Source organism: Rana temporaria, chromosome 10 (genome assembly GCF_905171775.1).
Source record: "Rana temporaria chromosome 10, aRanTem1.1, whole genome shotgun sequence".
NCBI classification, from domain to species: domain Eukaryota; kingdom Metazoa; phylum Chordata; class Amphibia; order Anura; family Ranidae; genus Rana; species Rana temporaria.
In genome coordinates, this window is record NC_053498.1 from 19,319,830 (window position 1) to 19,344,387 (window position 24,558).

Consider the following 24,558-nt stretch of genomic DNA (forward strand, 5'->3'; position numbering starts at 1 on the left):
TATTTTTTTGAACTCTGTATGGCTAATCTAATGTTCTTTATTCATATAGTTGTAATGACATGAACGGTTATCGCTTTCCCCTGAAGAAGCGTCATTTGGTTAAACACCCCCCCCCCACACCTGTAAATATGTCAGCCCCCTCACACCTGAATATATGTCAGCCCCCCCACACACACCTGTATATATGTCAGCCCTCCCACACTTGTATATATGACAGCACCCTCACACCTGTATATATGGCAGCCCCACCCCCCACACACACCTGTATATATGTCAGCCCCCTAAGTGTATATATGCCAGTCCCCTCACACCTGTATATATGTCAGCCCCCCACACCTGTATATATGTCAGCCCCCCACACCTGTATATATGTCGGCTGTTACACCTGTATCTATGTCAGCCCCCCTTACACCTGTATATATGTCAGCCCCCCCACCTGTATATATATGTCAGCCCCACACATACACATCTGTATACACACAAGCCTCTGGCCCTTCCCTGTACACAAAAAGCCCCCCCCCCCTTTCCTTCACAGCCCCTACTTCTTACCTAATCCCAGCTCGTTTTCACAAAGCTGACATGTTGCTGACACAGAGAAGCACAGTACAGGCAGCTTACACAAGGGGTTCACATGCACATAGTAGCCAGAGATGGCAGTAAAGAGCTAGATGTCTGAGCACAATGACACAGGGAGCAGCAGAAGCTGCAAGATCGTTTCTGCAGTGCACAACACGGCTCCCCTTCACCCGTCCTTCCTTCTTCTGGCCTGGACGGGCCCCTTACAGTTGTATCAGCTGTACCCCCATGATGGCGACCCTGAGTGAGGGAGACGATGCTCTGGCTCCCTCCCTAGCGATTGGTTTCCAGTAGCAACCGGAACTGAAACTGCATTAGGGAGATCCATGGCCTGGTCACAAGGTACAGAAGTGAAGGAGTTAATGAATGCATTCCTGAGGTCTGCGCTATGTGCTCGGCGGGACCCCATACTATTGCTGGGAGTGAGGTAACGGAGGTATGCTGGACAGGGCGCAGGCTCAGTATGTTCCTCATAATGCAACATGCAACTGGTTTCACATTGCAGTGACATGGGAGAAAAATCGAAATGAGTTATATTTTATGGAGAATCCAGATCAAAGAAACCACAGGGGAAGAGTGTGGACCGAACTGCGCTTTCCCTCAGAAGGTGTGTGTTGATTACAATCAATTAACCATGTGTCTCACTGGGAGGATAATAGTTTTTTTTTAAAACAGTGTAAATAAATTGTCATGCACAAAAAAAAAATATTTCATATAAAAACTAAAGATTGGACAGAGGACTCATAAAGGACATATACCTCCCAACTTTTTGTGATGGGAATGAGGGACACCTATCAACAAACGTATGCAGGCATAAGACACGCCCCCTTTAAAGGAGAATTGTACAAAAAAAAACAAGATTGTTTATCAATGCCTCACCTCACTGTGCCATTGCCTCACCTCAACGTGCCATTGCCTCACTGTGCCATATCCTCACCTCACATCGCCGATCTTTATTACTTTATGCCTGGCAGAGTGAGTCGGACTGCGGGCATCCATTTCTTAAAAGCCGCGCCTCTTCCTTGTGCTGTTCCATGATAGGCGGAACACTCAGTTTCCCAGCAGAGCCTGTGTTTAGTGTTCCGCCTATCACGGATGTCCTCTCGTCCGAGGCTGAATACGAGACAACGTCTGTGATAGGCGGATCACTGAGCCTATCACGGAACAGCTGGGCGTTAAGACGACCCCCGATTTTTGAGCCAAATTTTTAAATATAAAAGGTCGTCTTAGGCCGTGTACAGACGACCAAACATGTACGATGAAACCGGTCCGACGGACCGTTTTCACCGTACATGTCTGCCCGGGGATTTCTGTATGGTGGCTGTACTCACCATCATACAGAAATCCGCGTGTAAACAATATGCGGGGCGTGGCCGCGCCATCGCCGCGACGACGACGCGGCGACGTGGGCGGCCCTGCCAGTTCAATGCTTCCACGCATGCGTCAAAGTCATTCGACGCATGCGAGGGATGGCGGGCGCTCGGACATGTACGGTAGGTCTGTACAGACGACCGAACATGTCCGAGCGCACAGGATTCCAGCGGGCTGTTTTAAAACAAGTCCAGAAATATTTGCCCGCTGGAAAATGGCCCGGCGGGCAAATGTATGCTGGAATCCTGTACGCTCGGGCCTACACACGACCGAACATGTCTGCTGAAACTGGTCCGCGGACCAGTTTCAGCAGACATGTTCGTTCGTGTGTACGGGGCCTTATACACCGGCAAATACGGTAGTTTAAACTCTCTGGGCCAGATTCTTAAACGAGATACGACGTATCTCTGAGTTGCGCGGTCGTATCTATGCGCCTGATTCTTAGAATCAGTTACGCATAGATTTCCCGTAGATCCGACTGGCGTAACTGTGTTACACCGTCGTATCGTAAATGCATATTTACGCTGGCCGCTAGGTGGTGCTTCCGTTGAATTCCACGTCGAGTATGCAAATTAGCTAGATACGCGAATTCACGAACGTACGCCCGGCCGACGCAGTACATTTACGCCGTTTACGTTAGGCTTTTCCCGGCGTATAGTTACCCCTGCTATATGGTGGCAGAAGTGCGGCGTACCAATGTTAAGTATGGCCGTCGTTCCCGTGACGAAATTTGAAAATTTTACGTCGTTTGCGTAACTCGTCCGTGAATGGGGCTGGATGTAATTTACGTTCACGTCAAAACCAATACGTCCGGGGCGTGGTCTGGACATGGCCGAGTGAGGCTGCTTCTTCCTCGAGCTCCCGGCCTTGTCCTCCCCTATACCGGCTAAAACAGCATAAAAATAGGCATGCAATCGGCTAAAAGGCGTAGCAACAAAGCTACCACCCGAGTGACCAGATCAAGTGCTCCGACTGGGGATTTACACCGCTATTTCGGGCCCCGACCGCAGACATCACCGGGAGCCAGAGCGACGGCGCCACGAGGTGCAGTGGGTGAGGAGCTGGCTGAAGACCAAGAGAGCAGTTTGTGGACCTTCTCACCGGCTGACTCGGACTTACCCTCGGGATCCCAGACGACGTCAAATCAGGTGGAAGTGGGCATGGAATCCCCGGCCTCCTCCCCGGGGGGCTCCTCGACGGAAAGAGAGATCCGGGCCCTGCTTCAGGCCCTCCCCACGCGGTCGGACATTGAGGCTTTAATCCTGAAGCTAGAAGAAACCCACCGACGCGACTTCCAGGAGGTGAAGGCAGAGGTGACCACCCTGACAGAAAGGGTATCGACGGGCGAAACATCACTATCGGCCTTGGAGCAGCGGGTATCAGGCCTGGAGAGGGCGAGAGACCAGCACAGGGACACGGCGATCGCCCTACAGCTCCATCTGGAGGATGTGGAAGACCGGAGCCGCCGCAACAACCTGCGGCTCCGGGGGATACCCGAGACGGTGACTGCGGAGGAGATGGGCGGAAAGCTCCAGGAACTATTCCGGGAGGTGCTGGGAGAGCCGCAGGCTGTGGTCGAAATTGACAGGGCACATCGCGCCCTGGGCCCCAGAGCGGGAGAACCTGACAGACCCCGCGACGTGATCTGTAGGCTGCTGAGGTATGCCCAGAAGGAGCGCATTGTACGGGGTGCGTGGGACCACGAAGCAGTGCTGGTAGAGGGTGCCCGGGTCACGATACTACCGGACCTTTCCAGGGCGACGCTCCGTCGCAGAGCAATGTTGAGGCCCGTTCTGGATCTTGCAAGGCAGCACGACTTCACGTATAGATGGGGCTACCCTCTGTCGGTCACGTTCAGGAAAGATGGGACAGCCTACACCCTGACGACTCCATCGGATCTTCCAGGACTGTTCCAGTTTATGGGAGCGGAACCGGTGTCAGTACCAGACTGGCTGCAGATACTACCGCGCACATTTGGAAGAGCGGGACCTTCCAACTACAGGGCCGTAGCGCAGCCGCGCCAGCGCAGACAGAGTAGAAGAAGGCAGCGGATGCCGTCGGGAGAAGTGCCTCGAGGTTAACGTGAGTAGACCCTGGGCGGTGGTCCGCCGATCACCTCCCTTCACCCTGAAACTGTAAGATGACAACCCAGTCCTAGCCGACCCCCTGACTCCCTCTCTCGCCCTCATGCCACGGGGACCCAGAGGTGGTGGGAGCGTCCACAGGTACCATTCTCTCCCAGAGATGCCCACAGTTGAAGCCCACGCCAGTTGTTTAATGTTGTGTGGGGGGTGGGGGATGGCAACCGGACCCTGTCGGCCACCGATGCGGAGCCAACCCGCATGAGTTTTCCTTTCTGCCAGCACGAAACTGAAGCTCCCCGGCCGGGGGGAAGAAACCCCATACCCTAGTGTGGCCGCCCACCATGCCGGAGATTCCCCGAACTTCCATAATGCTCCCGACCGGGTTGACGCCCCCCCCCCCTCCCCTTCTTCTTTTTTTTTTTTTTTGCTACTGTTAGAGGCCGCCGCCTGGGTCGAGAAGGCGGTGGAGGCGGACCTCACATGATCAGCCCGACGGACCAATTGAACTGACATTTGAGACACCGAGGGCCTGGAGGTGAGACTTATGGGGGGTGGTGGAGGGGCCACATGTGGGATGCTGCGAGGGAACCTGTGTTAAGGGAGGCAATCTAGCACATGGAATGGGATGGTAGACCAATTATCTGGAGAGATGAGGGGGAGAAGCCTCTCACCCGGAGGAGATGGCCGGGTCGGTTTCCTGAGGGTTGATAGGTGTGATTTATCGAGGGGGGGAGGGAGTGTCGTGTCCCACCGCCACACTGGTTATACCTGAAAGCAATAGCACTACATGCATAGAGGTTGACGGAGATACCCCCTCCATTTAGGAAATACCTGCATTTTAAGATAAGGAAAGCACTGGGGTACACTGCAAGTTTATACTGTTCTGCACTGTGAGATGTTTCGCTAAACTGTTTTAACTGGTTCTTTATGCTTTGATTTAACCAATGCTGCGTTCTACTTAACATGATCACTGAATTAGATTGCAATGCCAACATGGGACCCATCGGCATTTACGGCCGGGGGGGGGGGGGGGACGGGGACCTGGGAGCTCGTTTTGCTGGTCCTGTCTACCCACCTACCCACTTAGGCCAGCGCTCGACTCCCAGTTTATAACTGGAGAGCGCCGTTAGCTGTTTGAGCTATATTAGAATTCTTATCTCCGGCCACACACTCTGCTAGTGGCCTCCTAATCTATCCTCTACTTTCCCCTACCCCTCCTGTCTCCCTGGGATCTCTCCCCCACTTGAACCACCATATCTGAGAGGACTTCCCCTCTCCGGTACTACCCTCCCCCTTTGATTAAGGGAGCTCCCCCTCCCACAGTTCGCGAGCATGGACACGTTAACGGTGGTGTCACTGAACGCCAAGGGGCTGAACATCCCAGAAAAGAGGAGAATGCTCCTGAACGATATGCGTCGATTGGGAGCGGACGTAGTGATGCTACAAGAGACGCACTTTAGAGACGAAAATGTATCCATGCTGAAGAATAGACATTACCCCACAGTATACCATTCAAATTATACGGTAGCAAAATCCAGGGGGGTTTCTATACTACTCTCAGCCCGGGTCCCCTGGTCTCATGGAGATGCTAAACTAGACACGGAGGGACGGTTTTTATTTTTGAAGGGCAAAATTGGACAGACTCAGGTTACCATTGCTAACCTGTACGCCCCAAACGAACGTCAAGACACCTTCCTGACCAGGCAATTAAAACAGCTAGCGCAGTACGCGGAAGGCCAATTAATACTAGGAGGGGATCTTAACGTACCCCTAAATCCAGCTGAAGACACCTCAACGGGCCTATCCTCTACTTCCAGAGACTCTCGCAAGCGCGTGCATACGTCGCTGCACACAGCCCAACTAGTGGATGTCTGGCGTCTTTTCCACCCTGGTGAGAGGGACTACTCCTTCTACTCCAAACCCCATAGGTCCTATTCCAGGATTGATTACTTCCTGATCCCACATAGACACCTTTCGGCGGTTAAGGACGTGACAATAGGATCGATTACTTGGTCGGACCACGCTCCGGTAACGATGGTATATGCCTTGGTGGAAGCACAGGCGACCCAAAAGAGGCCCTGGCGACTTAATGAAAGTCTTCTGCAAGACGCGGATACCATGGCGGAGGTGATCAGCGAAGTAAGGCACTATTTTGAATCTAACATTACCCAGGACAGCGACGCGGGGGTGGTCTGGGAAGCTCATAAGGCGGTGGTGAGAGGGATCCTCATTAAACACGGGGCCCGACTGAAAAGAGCGAGAACGGAACAACTTAATAAACTGCTTGCCAAACTACAGATTTTAGAATCCCAACACAAACGATCCCAGACACCCCAAGTGAGCTCTGACTTGAACACCACTCGCACACAGATTACAGACCTGCTACATTACAAGGCCAAAGCGGCGATGCAAATTTGCAGAAGACATGTATACGAATCGGGCAACAAATGCGGGAGAATGTTGGCGCAAGCGCTTCGCACACAAAACGCGGCATCGTATATACCGCATATAGTTACGCGCGAGGGACATAAGGTCTCCACCCCCCAACAGATCTCTCAGGAATTCAAGGACTTCTACGCTAACCTTTACAATCTCCCCTCCCCACATTCAAACACGGACTTAGACCGGGCGACTGAATACCTGACTACTTCCAACATGCCGACCTTAACGGCAGAAATGAGAGAGGAGTTAGAAGGACCGATCACCCTCACGGAGATCCAGACGGCACTAAAAACTTCTAAACCCGGCAAGTCCCCGGGCCCAGACGGGCTTACAGCCACCTACTATAAAACTCTGCTGCCGTCCCTAGGGAGCCACCTGGTGAACTTGTTCAATACTTTGGGGACGGAGGGCGCATTTCACATATCCACTCTACAGGCGCAGATAGCGGTGATCCACAAGGACGGTAAAGATCCTAGTCAGTGTGGCAGCTATCGCCCCATCTCACTGTTAAACACTGACATCAAGTTGTTTACGAAAGTGATTGCCTCGAGGATTCAACGGTATCTCCCTGGTCTCGTTCATCTGGACCAAGTGGGCTTTGTCCCGACCAGAGAGGCCAGGGACAATACGACCAAGGTATTGAACTTGCTTCATGTAGCTAACAAGACGAAAACACCCTGTGTCTTTGTGGGGACGGACGCCGAGAAGGCTTTTGACCGGGTGAGCTGGCAGTTCCTATTCGCCACCTTGAGTCATGTGGGAATGGGACAGAGAATGATGCGGTGGATAACGGCAGCCTACACGAACCCAACAGCTAGAGTGAGAGCGAATGGGGTACTTTCGGCCCCATTCCCGATTACTAACGGGACTAGACAAGGTTGCCCGCTGTCACCCCTCCTGTTCGCACTGACTCTAGAGCCCTTCCTGCGACAAGTGAGGAGGAACCCGAACATCATGGGTTTAACGGTCGGACACAGCCAATATAAAGTCTCGGCCTATGCGGACGATATGCTGTTCTCCCTGACGAACCCGACGACGTCCCTACCACATTTGATGCGGGAATTCGACACCTACGGGAAAATCTCAAACTTGAAAATTAATCTATCAAAGTCAGAGGCCATGGGGGTGGGAATTCCTCACACACAACTGACCCGACTTAAACAAGGCTTTCATCTAAAATGGACGGACATAGCACTAACATACCTGGGCACACGAATCCCACCACGTCTATCTGACATCTTTAAACTAAACTTCCCCCCATTACTTAAGACAGTCCAGCAGCTGTTAAGTCGCTGGACCGCTGGGCTACACTCCTGGTTCGGCAGATGCAACATCTTGAAGATGTCCATCCTGCCCAAGTTCATATACTTATTACAAGCTCTACCCATACACATTCCGGCGGAATATTTTAAACAAACTCAGGCCATGTTCGGGTCATTCGTATGGGCGGGGAAGCGTTCCCGAGTAAATAAGGCAGTCCTCTCCCTCCCCAAATTAAGCGGGGGCCTAGCCATGCCAAACGTGCGAACGTACTATCAGGCGGCGCAGCTGAATAGGCTTATAGACTGGTGCCGACACGGGACGGTTAAACTTTGGCCACAATTGGAGCAGGCGCAATGTGATGTTATTCTGCGACGCGCCCCGTGGTGCCGCGATATACGACAGGAGGATGTGCTCCACCACCCGCTGATCGGAAATACCATTAAGGTATGCGCTAGACTACTAGAACAGAACCACCTGATATCAGAGTCCTCACCGCTCCGCCCGATTTTGGGCAATCCACGCTTTGAACCAGGTCTCAGAGACATCAAATTCGTCGCCTTGCGCGAGTCGGGGACCTTTCAGGCCTCCCATTTCAGTGAATCGGGCCGCTGGAAAACGTCGGCACAACTGATGGACCGAGAAGGCCAGTACCAACTGGACTTTATGAGGACCAGTCAGCTGGTCCACTTCCTTAAAACCATCACTCCCCCGCCTGCCGGTCATACCCCTACGGCTCTGGAGGAGCTATGTCTGGAGACGAGCGCGCTGCCCCACGCCTTATCATTACTACACACACTCCTGGTTACACCACCGGAGGGATATCAGATACCGAGCCTAGACAAATGGGAACAGGATCTGGGATACCAGCTTACCCCCGCTAAGAGGCAGCGTATTCTCACATTCACGCATAGATCATCCATATGCACAAGGGTCCAAGAGACCAACTATAAACTGCTGACAAGATGGTACATGACCCCAGCCCTACTGAATAAATTGTTTCCGGCAACTTCAGACCTCTGCTGGAGATGCCAATCAGACAAAGGTACGCTACTGCATATTTTTTGGTCTTGCCCACACCTTAAGCCTTTTTGGGATGAGGTCAGACGAATCACACAAAATTTTACGGAGCGCAAGGTACCAGACGATCCAGCGTTCTGCCTACTCCACGCAACCAACACCCCGACACGTGTATACAAAAAGTCGATCGTAAGACACCTGCTGGATGCGGCCAAGGCCTGCATCCCGTTATGCTGGAAGTCCCCACACCCGCCGACGGTAGCCATGTGGCTGCGGAAGGTGGATGAGGTGGGCTGGATGGAGGATTTGGTTCTATCCAAACAAGACAGGAGCGAGCTCTACTCTCAGACCTGGCAAATGTGGACAATGTTCCGATACTCAGAGGAGGGCCAGGCCCTCAGGGGACAGCTGCCACCCCCCCCTAGTCAATGTCCACCCCCCCCTCCACTGGATGATCAGCCCTGATAACGGGGAATACCCGGAGGAAGAGAACCGCTAGAAAGCGGTGAGGGTCCATGCTCGCGAACACCCCACACCCCTCCCCCATCACCCCTTGTATCTCCTCCTTAATCCACCTCTCCCCTCTCCTTTCCCCTCAGCTTTCTCCTCTTCTCTCTCTTACCCCGGGACTGCTCGCGGAGCAGTGCCCGGAGTCCTTCTTCTAATCTTTAAACTCACATACACTTAGAAAAGGGAAAATATGGGAGGCTGGGCTGCGGCACCATGAAACCCAGAGGCAGATGATGCCACAGGTATAAGGTCTGGGCTGGGATACTGGCTTTGGAGATGGAGACGGGGGTGCGGGGCGGATGGCAGTATGTCATCCGTGACCCGCACTACCGTACCTACATGTAAGCTTGACCTGAATGCATCACTCTACGGCTCCGGCCGTACACCACATGTTACTGCCATTCCAATGTGTGTATCTATCTGTGACTTCAGTTGTACTGTATTTTTTTTTTTGTACAGTGGTCCGTGTGGGCCAGTCTCCTGTTCTGTGTAAATAAACAATTAAAAAAAAAAAAAAAAAAACAATACGTCCTTGCGGCGTATTAGGAGCAATGCACACTGGGAGATTTCCATGGACGGCGCATGCGCCGTTCGTGAAAAACGTCAATCACGTCGGGTCACACAACATTTACATAAAACACGCCCCCCTGTTCCAAATTTGAATTAGGTGGGCTTACGCCGGCCAATTTACGCTACGCCGCCGCAACTTACGGAGCAAGTGCTTTGAGAATACAGCACTTGCCCATCTAAGTTGCGGAGGCTTAACGTAAATCAGATACGTTACGCACGCACAAAGATACGCGATCGTACGTGAATCTGGCCCTCTATGTCTGGACCAGTCAACTATTCTACTGAGGTGTGCCGCTTGATAATATTTAAGTGTATCCGGTAACGCTATCCCACCCGAATTTTTGGACATTGTCAAAAGGCGTCTGCAGAGCCTCGGTTGCTTCTGAGCCCATATGAATTTAGTGAAAAGCGTATTGATTTGCCCAAAAAAAAAAAGCTGCTGGGATTGCAATCGGAAGTGTCTGAAACAAATATAAAAATGTTGGTAATATGCTCATCTTAATGGTATTACAACGGCCAAACCATGAGTGTAATCCCCGATGCCATTTATTTAGCAAGACACAAATTTAGCTTAACAGGGGTACAAAGTTCAACCCAAAGATATTGGTCAGGTTTAGCGGGATATATGTGCCTAGATATTTCAATGCAGATGATGTCCATTTAAATTTTAAATTAGCTTGTGAAGTATGACGCAAAGATGCAGATAAGGCAATCCCCATACCCTGTGATTTAGAATAGTTTATTTTAAAGTTTGATAGACTTCCGTACTTCTCTATTTCCTTCATCAGGTTAGGTAGAGAGACCTATGGCTTAGTGATTGACAAAAGTAAATCATCGGCATATGCTGAGATTTTATATTCTCCTATTTGTAACCCTGAGATATCCGGGTTTAGCTGGATTTTATTCAAAAGATGCTCTAACGAAAGATCGAATAATAGGGGTAATAAAGGACACCCCTGACGGGTGCCATTTGAGATAGAAAAGGTGTCTGAGAACACTCCATTAATCTTTACCATTGCTGGTAGGGCTGAGTATACACTAATAATCCATTGAAGCATTTGATCCCCAATACCCATGTGCTTCAGCACCCCAAACATAAATTTTCAATTCACCCTGTCGATGCTTTCTCAACATCGGTGTTTAAGAATACACAAGGGACACTCGTACAGTTAGCATGGCATATCAAATTAAGCACTTTTATAGTGTTATCTCTTGCTTCTCGGGAAGGGATAAACCCCACCTGGTCCAAATGGACTAGCTGGGGAAGCTGTGATTGAAGATGGGAGGCCAGTAGTTTAGTCAGGATTTTCAGGTCTACATTAGGTAAAGAGATTGGCCGATTCAGTTGGATCCTTTCCTTCTTTTGAAATGACTGATATATGTGCCATTAATGTAGCTGGGGGGGTATCTAACAGATTGTCCTAGCCCGTTAAATACTTTGGTCATTTGTGGTCCTAGTAGTGGTAGAAAAGTCTTATAATATTGTATGCTAAATCCATCTGGCCCCGGTGCTTTCCCCGGTTTGACGCTGTTTACTATTTTTTGTAGTTCTTCAATTGATATTGGTACTTCCAACTCCTCACTAACCTGAGATGGAAGACGCAGAAGCTGTGCCAAGATAAGACACTCCTCTAAAGAGGGGGGAGTTGTAGAAGATATTGGTAGATTGTATAGGGAGGCATAAAATTCCACAAATACCTGTGCATTATCCTTTGGCTTAGTTATCAACTGTCCCGTATTCCCTTTTATGTGGGGTATATATGCTGCCATACATTGTTCCTTAAGTGTTTTAGCCAGTAATTTACCACATTTTCCTCCTGATTCATATGGGACCTTCCTCCCAGCTTGTATTGATGCCTTAGCTTTAAAACGGAGGAGATAGGATACCTGTCTCCGGAGGTGGGCCATGTCCTTCCCTGGGGGTCCAGTGTTCCTTTATGTTCTAATTCTAAAGCATGGATGTCAGTAAGGAGTTTTGTTAACTGTGCTTCCCGTGCTTTCTTAGTACGGGACCCATGTTTAATTAGGACCCCTCTTATGACCGCTTTATGTGCCTCCCACACTTTACCTGGATCACTTCCTGGTGTATCATTCGTCTCAAAATAGGCCTTAAGTTCCTAAGTCACATCAGTTAGAACAGTTAGAACGTTAGGGGTTTGTAATAAACTCTTGTTCAATCGCCATTGCCGTTCCGAAACATAAGATGCGTGGTCAGACCAAGTTATACTTCCTATAGAAATATCTAGAACCGAAGGTAGCAGATAGTGTGGGACCAAGAAAAGATCGATATACACGAATATGACTGAAGCGGAGTGGAAAAAACATGTCGTCTCTCTCTCTCTCCTACATGCATCACACGCCACGCATCGATCAGCTGCTGGTCATGGAATGTTTGCACCACCCGTTTCCTTACACCCGACGGTACTGCAGATGTACCCGATGAGGTATCTACTTTAGCTTCTAAAGGGAGATTGAAATCTCCGCCACAGATCAATTTAGTTTCGAGTAAACTTTAGCCAGAAAAGAGTCTTGGTGGGTATTAGGTAGTGTTGAGCAGAATATGCCATATTCGATTTCGCGATATATCTCGAATATATATTCGAATATTCGAGATATATTCGCTAAATTCGAATATTCGTGATATTTTATCGAAATTAAATGATTGCGATTTTTCGCTATTGCGAATGCGAAAATAATTGCGATTTTTTGATAACTGCGGTAGGAGCACTCTGATTGGCTCAGAATATTCGTGATATTTTATCGAAATATCGCAACATGCGAATGCGATATTTATTGCGCAATTTCGACAAATGCTGTAGGAGCGCTCTGATTGGCTCAGAATATTCGTGATATTTTATCGAAATATCGCAACATGCGAATGCGATATTTATTGCGCAATTTCGACAAATGCTGTAGGAGCGCTCTGATTGGCTCAGAATATTCGTGATATTTTATCGAAATATCGCAACATGCGAATGCGATATTTATTGCGCAATTTCGACAAATGCTGTAGGAGCGCTCTGATTGGCTCAGAATATTCGTGATATTTTATCGAAATATCGCAACATGCGAATGCGATATTTATTGCGCAATTTCGACAAATGCTGTAGGAGCACTCTGATTGGCTCAGAATATTCGTGATATTTTACAATACAAAATAATTGCGAATATTCGGCAAATGCAGAAGGAGCACTCTGATTGGCTCAGAATATTCTTGATATTTTACAATACAAAATAATTGCGAATATTCGGCAAATGCAGAAGGAGCACTCTGATTGGCTCAGAATATTCTTGATATTTTACAATACAAAATAATTGCGAATATTCGGCAAATGCAGAAGGAGCACTCTGATTGGCTCAGAATATTCGTGATATTTTACAATACAAAATAAAAAGTGTTTTGCATTGGTGGTGATTCTTTACTCTATCCATCTGTCACAGCCATTTGTCAATCAAACACCTTGAAGATTGAACACGTTCATGCTGCATGCTTTGGACTTTTTTTCACTTCACATATCAAAGACATTTTTATGAAAGATTATTTTTCTATTATTGGGACTATATTTCTTTATATATTTGTTTCACTGTGTATTTCACAAGTTATTTGCGCTTGTTTATTTTATAATTTGCCCACATGTCTTGTCACTAGACATATTTTTTATTCTTGTAGAGCGACTCCATTTTCTGTCTTGTATTAATTTATGTTGTATAACATTTTTGAGTTGCTGCTGTATTCTCCCCTTTTTTAAGGTATGCGCAATTTTTTCCTTCTTACAAAAAATAATAATATCAAACATACAAATATTCATAACATACACAAAGCCCCCCCCCTTTTGCATCAGAGACAATCAGAGTTCTCCTACCACAGTTATCGAAAATTCGCAATCATTTTCGCATTCGCAATAGCGAAAAATCGCAATTTTTTTTTCAATTTGGCAACATAAAAGGATCGCCTCAGCTTAGCTACTCGGCCCAGGGTCTCTAATCATACCAGCAATGCTTTTAGACGTCGATAGGATGTGATCTGTTTTAAAAATCAAATTGAAAAAATGCGAATATTCGGAATTGCGAATATTCACCGCGAAATTCGAAATATAGCGCGATTTCTCGAATATGCTATATTCGAGTCGAATATTCGCAATGCGAATATTCGTGAGCAACACTAGTATTAGGTGAATAAATAGTAACTAGTGTCACTTTATAACCCCCAATGTAACCTTTAATAAAAGGGCACAGGGCCAGAGATCAAAATCGAGACACCTTTCGACTGCTTCCTGATTAGAAGAATGATAAACCCAGGGGAAAAATCTGTTTTGGAGGAAATGAAGTCCCGCCCCTCTTAAAATGGTTTTCTTGCACAAACGCTATCTCTGTCTGAGTTCGTTTCAGATCATTTAAGAGCATCTTCCGCGCATCTTCCGCTTTTCAGGGACATTAAGTCCCTTAGCATTTAAGGATGTTACATGTATCGTGTCCATCTTTACTGTGGGGGAGGAAGAGGAGTAGGTGGAGACATAGCCAAGAAGAAAAAAAAAAGGGAAGGGGGATACTCCCTCTCCCCAACTAATTACCCTAAGACCCCTTTCACACTGAGGGTGTTTTGCAGGCGCTAAAGCGTTAAAAATAGCGCCTGCAATCCGCCCTTAAACAGCTGCTCTATTCACTCCAGTGTGAATTGTGTATATGAGGTCTATTTTTTTTGCAGGGTCACCAAAGAAAATCCTTTTGTCAGCCAATGATGGACTTCCCATGATAGGTGGAGTCCAGGCATATATACACAACAACGTCTCCCAGCTCTCCATACCAAACATCTGCATCCTGACCTACCAAGATGTTGTTTGCTGTGAGCCTCCTCCTGCTGTGTGCCGGAATCTCTGCTTCTGGAGGTAAAACCTTTCTCTTCCTTCCCATCTGTTTCCAAATAATATTGAGGACAGATACTATTGTTTAATATTTTATACTACAGTAGCCAAAGCAGCCATCTGCAGTTTTCCTTTCAAAGCCGATCAGATGTCAGATTTTGGAAAATACAAATTTTAATGATTTTGAAATTGCCTGGAGGTAACTGCACATTACTGCCTTTTGCACTGTTATTTGTTTTGTAATTTTTGAACCATTGTTACGATTCATTTTTACTTTTATTTTTTTTATACTGTATATCAGGTATAATGAGATAATAACTGTACTCGTTGACCTTATATTATAAAGAGAGAGAAATGCAAGAGAGAAAGAGTTAGAAAGAGAGAGGAAGAGAAGAGAGAGAGAGAAATACAAGAGAGAGAGAGAGAGAGAGAGAGAGAAATAAAAGAGAAATAAAAATCTGAAAGAGTTAGAGAGGAAGAGAAGAGAGGGAAATAAAAGAGAAAAAGAGTTAGAGAGAAATAAAAATAAAAGAGAGAGATAAATAAAAGAGAGGAATAAAAGAGAGAGAGGGAGAGAGAGAGAGATAAATAAAAGAGAGAGAGAGAGATAAGTAAAAGAGAGAGAGAGAAATAAAAGAGAGAGAGAGAGAGAGAGAGAGAAATAAAAGAGAAAGAGAAATAAAAGAGAGAGAGAGAAATAAAAGAGAGAAAGAGAGAAATAAAAGAGAGAGAAATAAAAGAGAGAAATAAAAGAGAGTGCAGAGAAATAAAAGAGAGAAAGAGTTAAAAAGAGAGAGGAAGAGAGAAAAATAAAAGAGAGTTAGAAAGAGAAAAAAGAGTTAGAAAGAGGAAACAAAGAAAGAGAGAGAGAGAGAGAGAAATAAAAGAAAAAGAAAGAAAGTAAGAAAAGGAAAGAAAGAGAAAGAAAAGAAAAGAGAGAAAGAAAGAGAAAGAAAAAAAAAAGAAAGAGAAAGAAAAGGAAAGAAAGAGAAAGAAAGTGAAAGAAAGAAAGAGAAAAGGAAAGAAAGAGAAATAAATAAAGAAATAAAGAGAAAGAAAAGAGAGAAAGAAAGAAAGAAAGAAAGAAAGAAAGAAAGAAAGAAAGAAAGAAAAGAAAGAGAAAGGAAATAAAGAAAGCGAGAAAGAAAGAGAAAGAAAAGGAGAGAAGGAAAGAAAGAAAAAAGCAAAAAAAAAAAAAGAGAAAGAAAGAAAGAGAAAGGAAGGAAGAAAGAAAGAGAAAGAAAGAAAGAAAAGGAAAGAAAGAAAGAGAATGTGGGATAGATATTGTTTCTTGTTCTCTTATGCTATTACAAAACACATTCTGTTGGTGGTGCAATGTACTGTATTACTCACAGTGTTTTTATGTGTATATGTATATTTAATGCATACACGGTAGCTTTGTCCTGTTAAAAGAGAAGTATGGGTTTACAAAAAACAAACATCTATACTCACCTATAGATTACGGTTTTGGCTTTTCCCTTAGACCCATGGTACTCTTTGCTTCATGGCTCACATTTCTCATATGCAATTAATGAAACAGCTTTGTACCTCACCTTTTACGTTCTGCACATTGGAAGACATCCTTACCACTGCCGACGTGTCATGGATGGCTTCATCAGATTATAAAATGTTCTGCGCATCAATAAGACATATTACATGCTTAGGAGATTGAAAACTTCTTTTAATTTTGTTCTATTTTATTGTGTAACAAAGTGTAATTTCTTCAGTGTTGTCACATTAAAAGATATAATAAAATATTTACAAAAATGTGAGGGGTGTACTCACTTTTGTGAGATACTGTCTATATAGATATACTTACCGGATATACAATATACAGAGTATATTTTTTAAAGCATTCTTAGTGTATAGCATTTTTTTTCTCACCTGCCTAAAACTTTTACATAGTACTGTATATATATATATAGTCATGGCCGAAATTGTTGGCACCCCAGAAATGTTTCCAGAAAATCAAGTATTTCTCCCAAAAAAGTATTGCAGTAACACATGTTTTGCTATGCAGATGTTTATTCCCTTTGTGTGTATTGGAACAAAACAAAAAAAGGGAGGAAAAAAGCAAATTGCACACAATGTCGCACAAAACTCCAAAAATGGGCTGCTCAAAATTCTTGGCACCCTTAAATTAATATTTGGTTGCACACCCTTTGGAAAAAATAACTGAAATCAGTCGCTTCCTATAACCATCAATAAGCTTCTTACACCTCTCACCCGGAATTTTTGACCACTTTTACTTTGCAAACTGCTCCAGGTCTCTCTTATTGCAAGGGCGCCTTTTCCCAACAGCAATTTGAAACTGACTGCATTTGGGGGCAAACTGACTGCATTTGATGGGACAAACTGGCTGCATTTGAGGGCAAACTGACTGCATTTGAGGGGACAATCTGGCTGCATTTGAGGGGGCAAACTGACTGCATTTGAGGCAGACAGAACGGGCTGCATTTGATAGGACAAACTGATTGCATTTGGGGGCAAACTGGCTGCATTTGAGGGGACAAACTGGCTGCATTTGATGGGACAAACTGGCTGCATTTGATGGGACAAACTGGCTGCATTTGAGGGGGCAAACTGGCTGCATTTGAGGGGGCAAACTGGCTGCATTTAAGGGGGCAAACTGGCTGCATTTGAGGTGGCAAACTGGCTGAATTTGATGGGACAAACTGGCTGCATTTGATGGGACAAACTGGCTGCATTTGGGGGCAAACTGGCTGCATTTGAGGGGGCGAATTGGCTGCATTTGATAGGACAAACTGATTGCATTTGATAGGACAAACTGGCTGCATTTGATAGGACAAACTGATTGCATTTGATGGGACAAACTGGCTGCATTTGAGGGGGCAAACTGGCTGCATTTGAGGGGGCAAACTGGCTGCATTTGATAGGACAAACTGATTGCATTTGGGGGCAAACTGGCTGCATTTGAGGGGACAAACTGGCTGCATTTGATAGGACAAACTGGCTGCATTTGAGGGGGCAAACTGGCTGCATTTGATGGGACAAACTGGCTGCATTTGATGGGACAAACTGGCTGCATTTGATGGGACAAACTGGCTGCATTTGAGAGGACAAACTGGCTGCATTTGGGGACAAACTGGCTGCATTTGGGGACAAACTGGCTGCATTTGATGTGGCAAACTGGCTGCATTTGATGGGACAAACTGGCTGCATTTGAGGGGGCAAACTGGCTGCATTTGATGGGACAAACTGGCTGCATTTGATGGGACAAACTGGCTGCATTTGATGGGACAAACTGGCTGCATTTGATGGGACAAACTGGCTGCATTTGAGGGGGCAAATTGGCTGCATTTGAGGGGGCTAACTGGCTGCATTTGGGGGCCAACTGGCTGCATTTGATGGGCACATTGGCTGCGTTTAATGGGCACAGTGGCTGCGTTTAATGGTTACAGAGGCGGCAATTGATTTTTTTTTCAGTTTGTTTGTGCCCCCCAAAACATTTTGAGCACCAGCCCCACTGGTTTAGCAGGTATCCTAATCCCCAAATAAATGATATAATCTGGCTGCATTTGATGGGACTAACTGGCTGCATTTGGGGGCAAACTGGCTGCATTTGAGAGGACAAACTGGCTGCATTTAATGGGACAAACTGGCTGCATTTGATGGGACAAACTGGCTGCATTTGATGGGACAAACTGGCTGCATTTGGGGGAAAACTGGCTGCATTTGAGGGGGCAAATTGGCTGCATTTGATAGGACAAACTGATTGCATTTGATAGGACAAACTGGCTGCATTTGATAGGACAAACTGATTGCATTTGATGGGACAAACTGGCTGCATTTCAGGGGGCAAACTGGCTGCATTTGATGGGACAAACTGGCTGCATTTGAGGGGGCAAACTGGCTGCATTTGATGGGACAAACTGGCTGCATTTGATGGGACAAACTGGCTGCATTTGATGGGACAAACTGGCTGCATTTGAGAGGACAAACTGGCTGCATTTGGGGACAAACTGGCTGCATTTGATGGGAAAAAACTGGCTGCATTTGATGGAACAAACTGGCTGCATTTGAGGGGGAAAATTGGCTGCATTTGATGGGACAAACTGGCTGCATTTGAGGGGGCAAACTGGCTGCATTTGATGGGACAAACTGGCTGCATTTGATGGGAAAAACTGCCTGCATTTGAGGGGGCAAAATGGCTGCATTTGTGGGGGCAAACTGGCTGCATTTGGGGGCCAACTGGCTGCGTTTGATGGGCACATTGGCTGCGTTTAATGGGCACAGTGGCTGCGTTTAATGGTTACAGAGGCGGCAATTGATTTTTTTTTTCAGTTTGTTTGTGCCCCCCAAAAAATTTTGAGCACCAACCCCACTGGTTTAGCAGGTATCCTAATCCCCAAATAAATGATATAATCTGACTTTCAAATAAAGGGAAACGCCTTTTGAACATAGAATAATTCTTCATATGATATCATTTCAGTTTTTTTTATTTTAAGCTAGCCTTATAATTACTGGATATTCCATATTCTTTGCATATATGCATTATATTTTACTTTTTTTCATTGGTTCAGATTTTCATTGCACATTAATCCCGGGAAAACTGAAACAGATTGATGCCGGCGCAGGTGAAGTGTACGGTGTGAACGATGGCGATGACATTTACCGCTGGGTAAATAATGACTGGATACAAATTCCTGGGAAGCTCATCCATGTTTCCGTTGGACCTGCTGGAGTTTGGGGTGTGAACAAAGACAACGTCATCTATAAATTCCAAGACAATGACTGGATGTCTGTACCAGGTAAAAGAGAATCTTGTATTATTCATATCCAGTGTGTAATTTATCTACAATAAATGATAAATAATATATGAGTAAAGATAATTATACCATCTTCATATTATTGAGATAGTCTACATTGTTTAAGGCCGCTTTCATATCTGGCGATATGGGATTTGCAATCGTCACACAAGTTTTTGGGTGCCAATTTAAGGGCACCTCAACCCTGGGTATGCAGGTGGAACTCACGCCGGCTCATAGGAATGAGGGGCGAGGATTTAAAACAAACCAGGCAATTTACATTGGGTGGCACTATACGGCACAAGGAAATGTGAGTTTACTGGCTTATGTGTTTATGGGATATGTTTTTAATAAACGTACTGCATGATTATTTGGTATTGTTGTTTCATTTTGGGATATCCCTGCTGGTGACATTGGCAGGGCCGCCATCAAGAATTATGGGGCCCCTTACACAGCTTCAGGCATGGGCCCCCTGGAGCAGAGAAAATTGAGAAGCGGGGGGTGCCACGAATTTAAAAGGGGGGGTGCTGCCGCCACAAATTGAGGTTGGGGGGCATTGGGTGCTGACGAAAAAAAAAGAGGGGTAGCCATCCGGGGGGCCCTGGGGACCTCCGGGGCCTTTAATAAAATAAAAAAAATATATAAAAATAAAATAAAAAAGTTTTTCATAAAAACAAAAAAGGGGGGAGCCATCCGGGGCCCTCTGGACCTCCGGGCCCTTTAATAAAAAACAAAAAAACAAAAAACTATATTAATAAAAAGGGGGTAGCCACCTGGGGCCCTGGGGACCTCTGGGCCCTTTAATAAAAAAATAAATGTATAAAAAAATAAATAAAAAATAAATGTATGTATACAAAAAAAAGGGGGGGGTTTCCAACTGGGGCCCTTGGGACCTCCGGGCCCCTGGGAACCTCTGGGTCCTTTAATAATTTGTTTTTTATAAAAATTAAAAAAAAAGGGGGGTTGCCATCTGGGGCCCTGGGGACCTCCGAGCCCCTTACAAAAATAAAAAACAAAAGGGGGTTGCCATCCGGGCCCCTTACAGGTGTACTGTCAGAAATATTTCTGCACCGTCGCGAATTGAGGTTGGGGGGCTTTGGGTGCTGACGAAAAAAAAAGGGGAGTAGCCATCCGGGGGGCCCTGGGGACCTCCGGCCCTTTAATAAAATAAAAAAATATATAAAAATAAAATAAAAACGTTTTTCATAAAAACAAAAAAGGGGGGAGCCATCCGGGGCCCTCGGGACCTCCGGGCCCTTTAATAAAAAACAAAAAAACAAAAAAATATATATATAAAAAAAAAGGGGGTAGCCACCTGGGGCCCTGGGGACCTCTGGGCCCTTTAATAAAAATAAAAAGGAAGAAAGAAAAAAAATGTATAAAAAAATAAATAAATAAAAATGTATACAAAAAAAAGGGGGGGGTTTCAATCCGGGGCCCTTGGGACCTCCGGGCCCCGACCTCTCTAATTAAAAAAAAATGTATACAAATTTAAAAAAAAGGGGGGTTGCCATCTGGGGCCCTGGGGACCTCCGAGCCACTTACAAAAATAAAAAACAAAAGGGGGTTGCCATCCGGGCCCCTTACAGGTGTACTGCCAGAAATATTTCTGCACCCAGGTGTCTGTGACCCTAGGATCGGCCCTGGGGTCAATCGTTCCTGGGAGGGATCTACTGTTGATGGAAGGGTCTAATGTTGCTGGCTGCTGGAAGGTTTATTGATGCTGGCTGTTAGGAGTCCATTGCTGGGGTGGATCTATTGTCCCCGGGGTGTCCACTGCTCTTAGATCTATTCTGCTGCCTTTCTTGTTATTATTAACAAGTTCCATAAAAAAAAATACTTAGCACCACAAAATGATACTTGGTTCTGTGTTCTCTAAAAGGGGTGAGGATGGTAAGGGGTGGAACCAAGGAACGGTGCCCTGAGGTAAGTAGGGGGTGGAGTCAAGGGGTGACTCGGAAGGGAGGAGTTCCTGCACCTATTCTCTGAGGGAAAAAAGCCCTGGTTATTACACCAAGTTTAATGGACTAATGTTTTGTTTTGTTTTTCCTTAGGGTTCTTGAAGCAGGTAGATGCTGGTGGTGATAAGTTCTTGGGCGGGGTGAACGCACGAAACAGCATTTACTGCTTGAGAAGGAGTTGCACTGTTTCAAGATCTTCTGTTGTACACTTCACCCCACTGGATGGGTCAGTGAAATATTACAGCTGTGGGCCATTGGGCTGCTGGGGAGTGAACAGCGCCAACTCTATTTACTTCCGCCACAATGTCAAACCAACATCCTGCCTAGGAACCCAATGGGAGCATGTTGATGGCTCTCTGGCGATGATAGAGGTCAGCACAGATGGTTCTGTGTATGGAGTCAACTCAGCAGGCAGTGTGTACAGAAGGTACTTGTTTAACTATGTATGCAATAGCATAAGGCCTGTTTCACATGGGGTGGGTTAAGTGTGGAATCAGTTTCGATCAGCAAGGGATCGGATCTCAGATCCTCTGCTAATCAGAGCAGAGTGGGGTGGATGACAGGTCCATATCCGCTCAGTTTGTGCGGAACGGACAAGGACAAAGCCTGCTCTGCTCTATGGGCAGCCGTGAGTAAACGGACTGTGCCTGTCCGTTTATACCCAACTGCAGTCCAAACCAATCTGCTTGAAGGGAACAAGAGGGATGCATCATGGACCAAAATAGCCTAAATAGCTTCCTTTACCTTAGTGCAGTCCTCCTTCACTTACCTCATCCTTCCATTTTTCTTTTAAATGTCCTTATTTCTTCTGAGAAATCCTCACTTCCTGTTCTTCTGTCTGTAACTCCACACAGTAATGCAAGGCTTTCTCCCTGGTGTGGAGTGTGGTGCTCGCCCCCTCCCTTGGACTACAGGAGAGTCAGTACGCTCTCTATGTTGCAGATAGAGAAAGGAGCTGTGTGTTAGTGGGCGTCCTGACTCTCCTGTAGTCCAAGGGAGGGGCGAGCATGACACTCCACACCAGGGAGAAAGCCTTGCATTACTGTGTGGAGTTACAGACAGAAGAACAGGAAGTGAGGATTTCTCAGAAGAAATAAGGACATTTAAAAGCAAAATGGAAGGATGAGGTAAGTGAAGGAGGACTGCATTAAGGTAAAGGAAGCTATTTAGGAAAAAAAATTGTACCTTTACAACTAGGGTTGTCCCGATACCGATACCAGTATCGGTATCGGGACCGATACCGAGTATTTGCGGGAGTACGTGTACTCCCGCAAATACCCCCGATGCCTGAATAGAATACTTCCCCCCCCCCCCGCATACCGCAAAGCCGCCACATTAATCAGCGTGCGGGGAACATTACAGGCAGCTTTAGTTTGAATAGCTGTATTCCCCGCCGCACCGTGTATAGACACTCCCCCTTGCTCGGGATTGGACAGATATTCAAACGAAAGTTGCCTGTAATGTTCCCCGCACGCTGATTAATGCGGCAGCGGCGGCGGCATCATCATCTACTAGGTATGGGGGACATGGCTGCATATATATGTGGGGGGACATGGCTGCATATATATATGTGGGGGGACATGGCTGCATATATATGTGGGGGGACATGGCTGCATATATATGTGGGGGGACATGGCTGCATATATATGTGGGGGGACATGGCTGCATATATATATGTGGGGGGACATGGCTGAATATATATATGTGGGGGGACATGGCTGCATATATATATGTGGGGGGACATGGCTGCATATATATATGTGGGGGGACATGGCTGCATATATATATGTGGGGGGACATGGCTGCATATATATATGTGGGGGGACATGGCTGCATATATATATGTGGGGGGACATGGCTGCATATATATGTGGGGGGACATGGCTGCATATATATATGTGGGGGGACATGGCTGCATATATATATGTGGGGGGACATGGCTGCATATATATGTGGGGGGGACATGGCTGCATATATATGTGGGGGGACATGGCTGCATATATATGTGGGGGGACATGGCTGCAATATGTGGGGGGACATGGCTGGATATATGTGGGGGGACATGGCTGCATTTGGGGACACATTTAAAAAAAAAAGTATCAGTATTCGGTATCGGCGAGTACATTAAAAAAAGTATCGGTACTTGTACTCGGTCCTAAAAAAGTGGTATCGGGACAACCCTATTTACAACCCCTTTAAGGCAAAGTGTATGTATTCACACTTCGCTGCCTTAGCGGGATCGTACTTTCCCGCTCAAGATTTTGTGTAAGTAATTTTTGCTCATGCCACACATAGGGCAGCCAATTCACAGTACAGTAGAATCTTGGATTACGAGCATAATCCATTCCAGGAGAATGCTCGTAATCCAAAGCACTCGCATATCAAAGCGAGTTTCCTTATTGAAGTCAATGGAAACTAAAACAATTAGTTCCGAATTAACTTCAATGGCATGCAATACCGCATGTGGCCAGAGGTGGGGGGGATCGGAGAGCATCGGAAACACCCGTAAAGGGCTGAGGACACCTTGGCTGAACACGGAAGGCCTCGGAAACTGAGTATTTCCGAGATTTTCTAAGCGTTTCTGAACGGCACCGATCGGCTCCGATCTGCGCTGTTCGGCTCTGCTTGGCCTCCGGCGCCCCCCCCAACCTCAGGCCAAATGTGGTATTGCGGTATTGCACTCGCTGTGAGAAAACAACATTAATCAAGTATAAAGAAACCAAATAATTAAGTGACACCATGCGATTCTATGCAATAATGCTGAAAAAATATGAGATAATGCTAAAAAAAAATGGGGCTTCCAACGCATGAAAGCTCAAATAAATGTGCAGATACAGCAATGTTCCTTGCAAGGAACATAGGGCCAGATCCTCAAAAGGGATACGCCGGCGTAACTGCTGTTACGCTGTCATATCCCTGTTTCTAACTATGGAACTGATCCACAGAATCAGTTTTCCAAAGTTAGGCAGAAGATCCGGCATGTGTAAGGGACTTACACTGCCGGATCTTAGGATGCAGTACCGCAGCCGCCGCTGGGGGCATTTTGTGTCGAAATGCCGCCTCGGGTATGCAAATTAGCACTTACGGAGATCCACAGAGCTTTTCAGCTTCGTTTTTTCTCCGTAAGTTTTAG

At 46.3% G+C, this 24,558-nt stretch overlaps 1 protein-coding gene across 2 annotated transcripts in view; it reads left to right on the plus strand.

The window, feature by feature from the left end:
- The window catches only part of LOC120916388 (fish-egg lectin-like), a 45,654-nt gene that overhangs the window by 20,157 nt on the left and 939 nt on the right, over positions 1-24,558 (plus strand). The window contains exons 1-3 of one of the 2 annotated variants that reach the window (XM_040327336.1): positions 14,613-14,719; positions 19,240-19,467; positions 21,519-21,852. In XM_040327336.1, the coding sequence (XP_040183270.1) occupies positions 14,665-14,719; positions 19,240-19,467; positions 21,519-21,852 (617 nt within the window). In that variant the 5' untranslated portion in view covers positions 14,613-14,664. Of the gene's footprint in view, positions 1-14,612; positions 14,720-19,239; positions 19,468-21,518; positions 21,853-24,558 lie in introns of those variants that run through there. The other variant, XM_040327337.1, reaches the window with a different exon arrangement.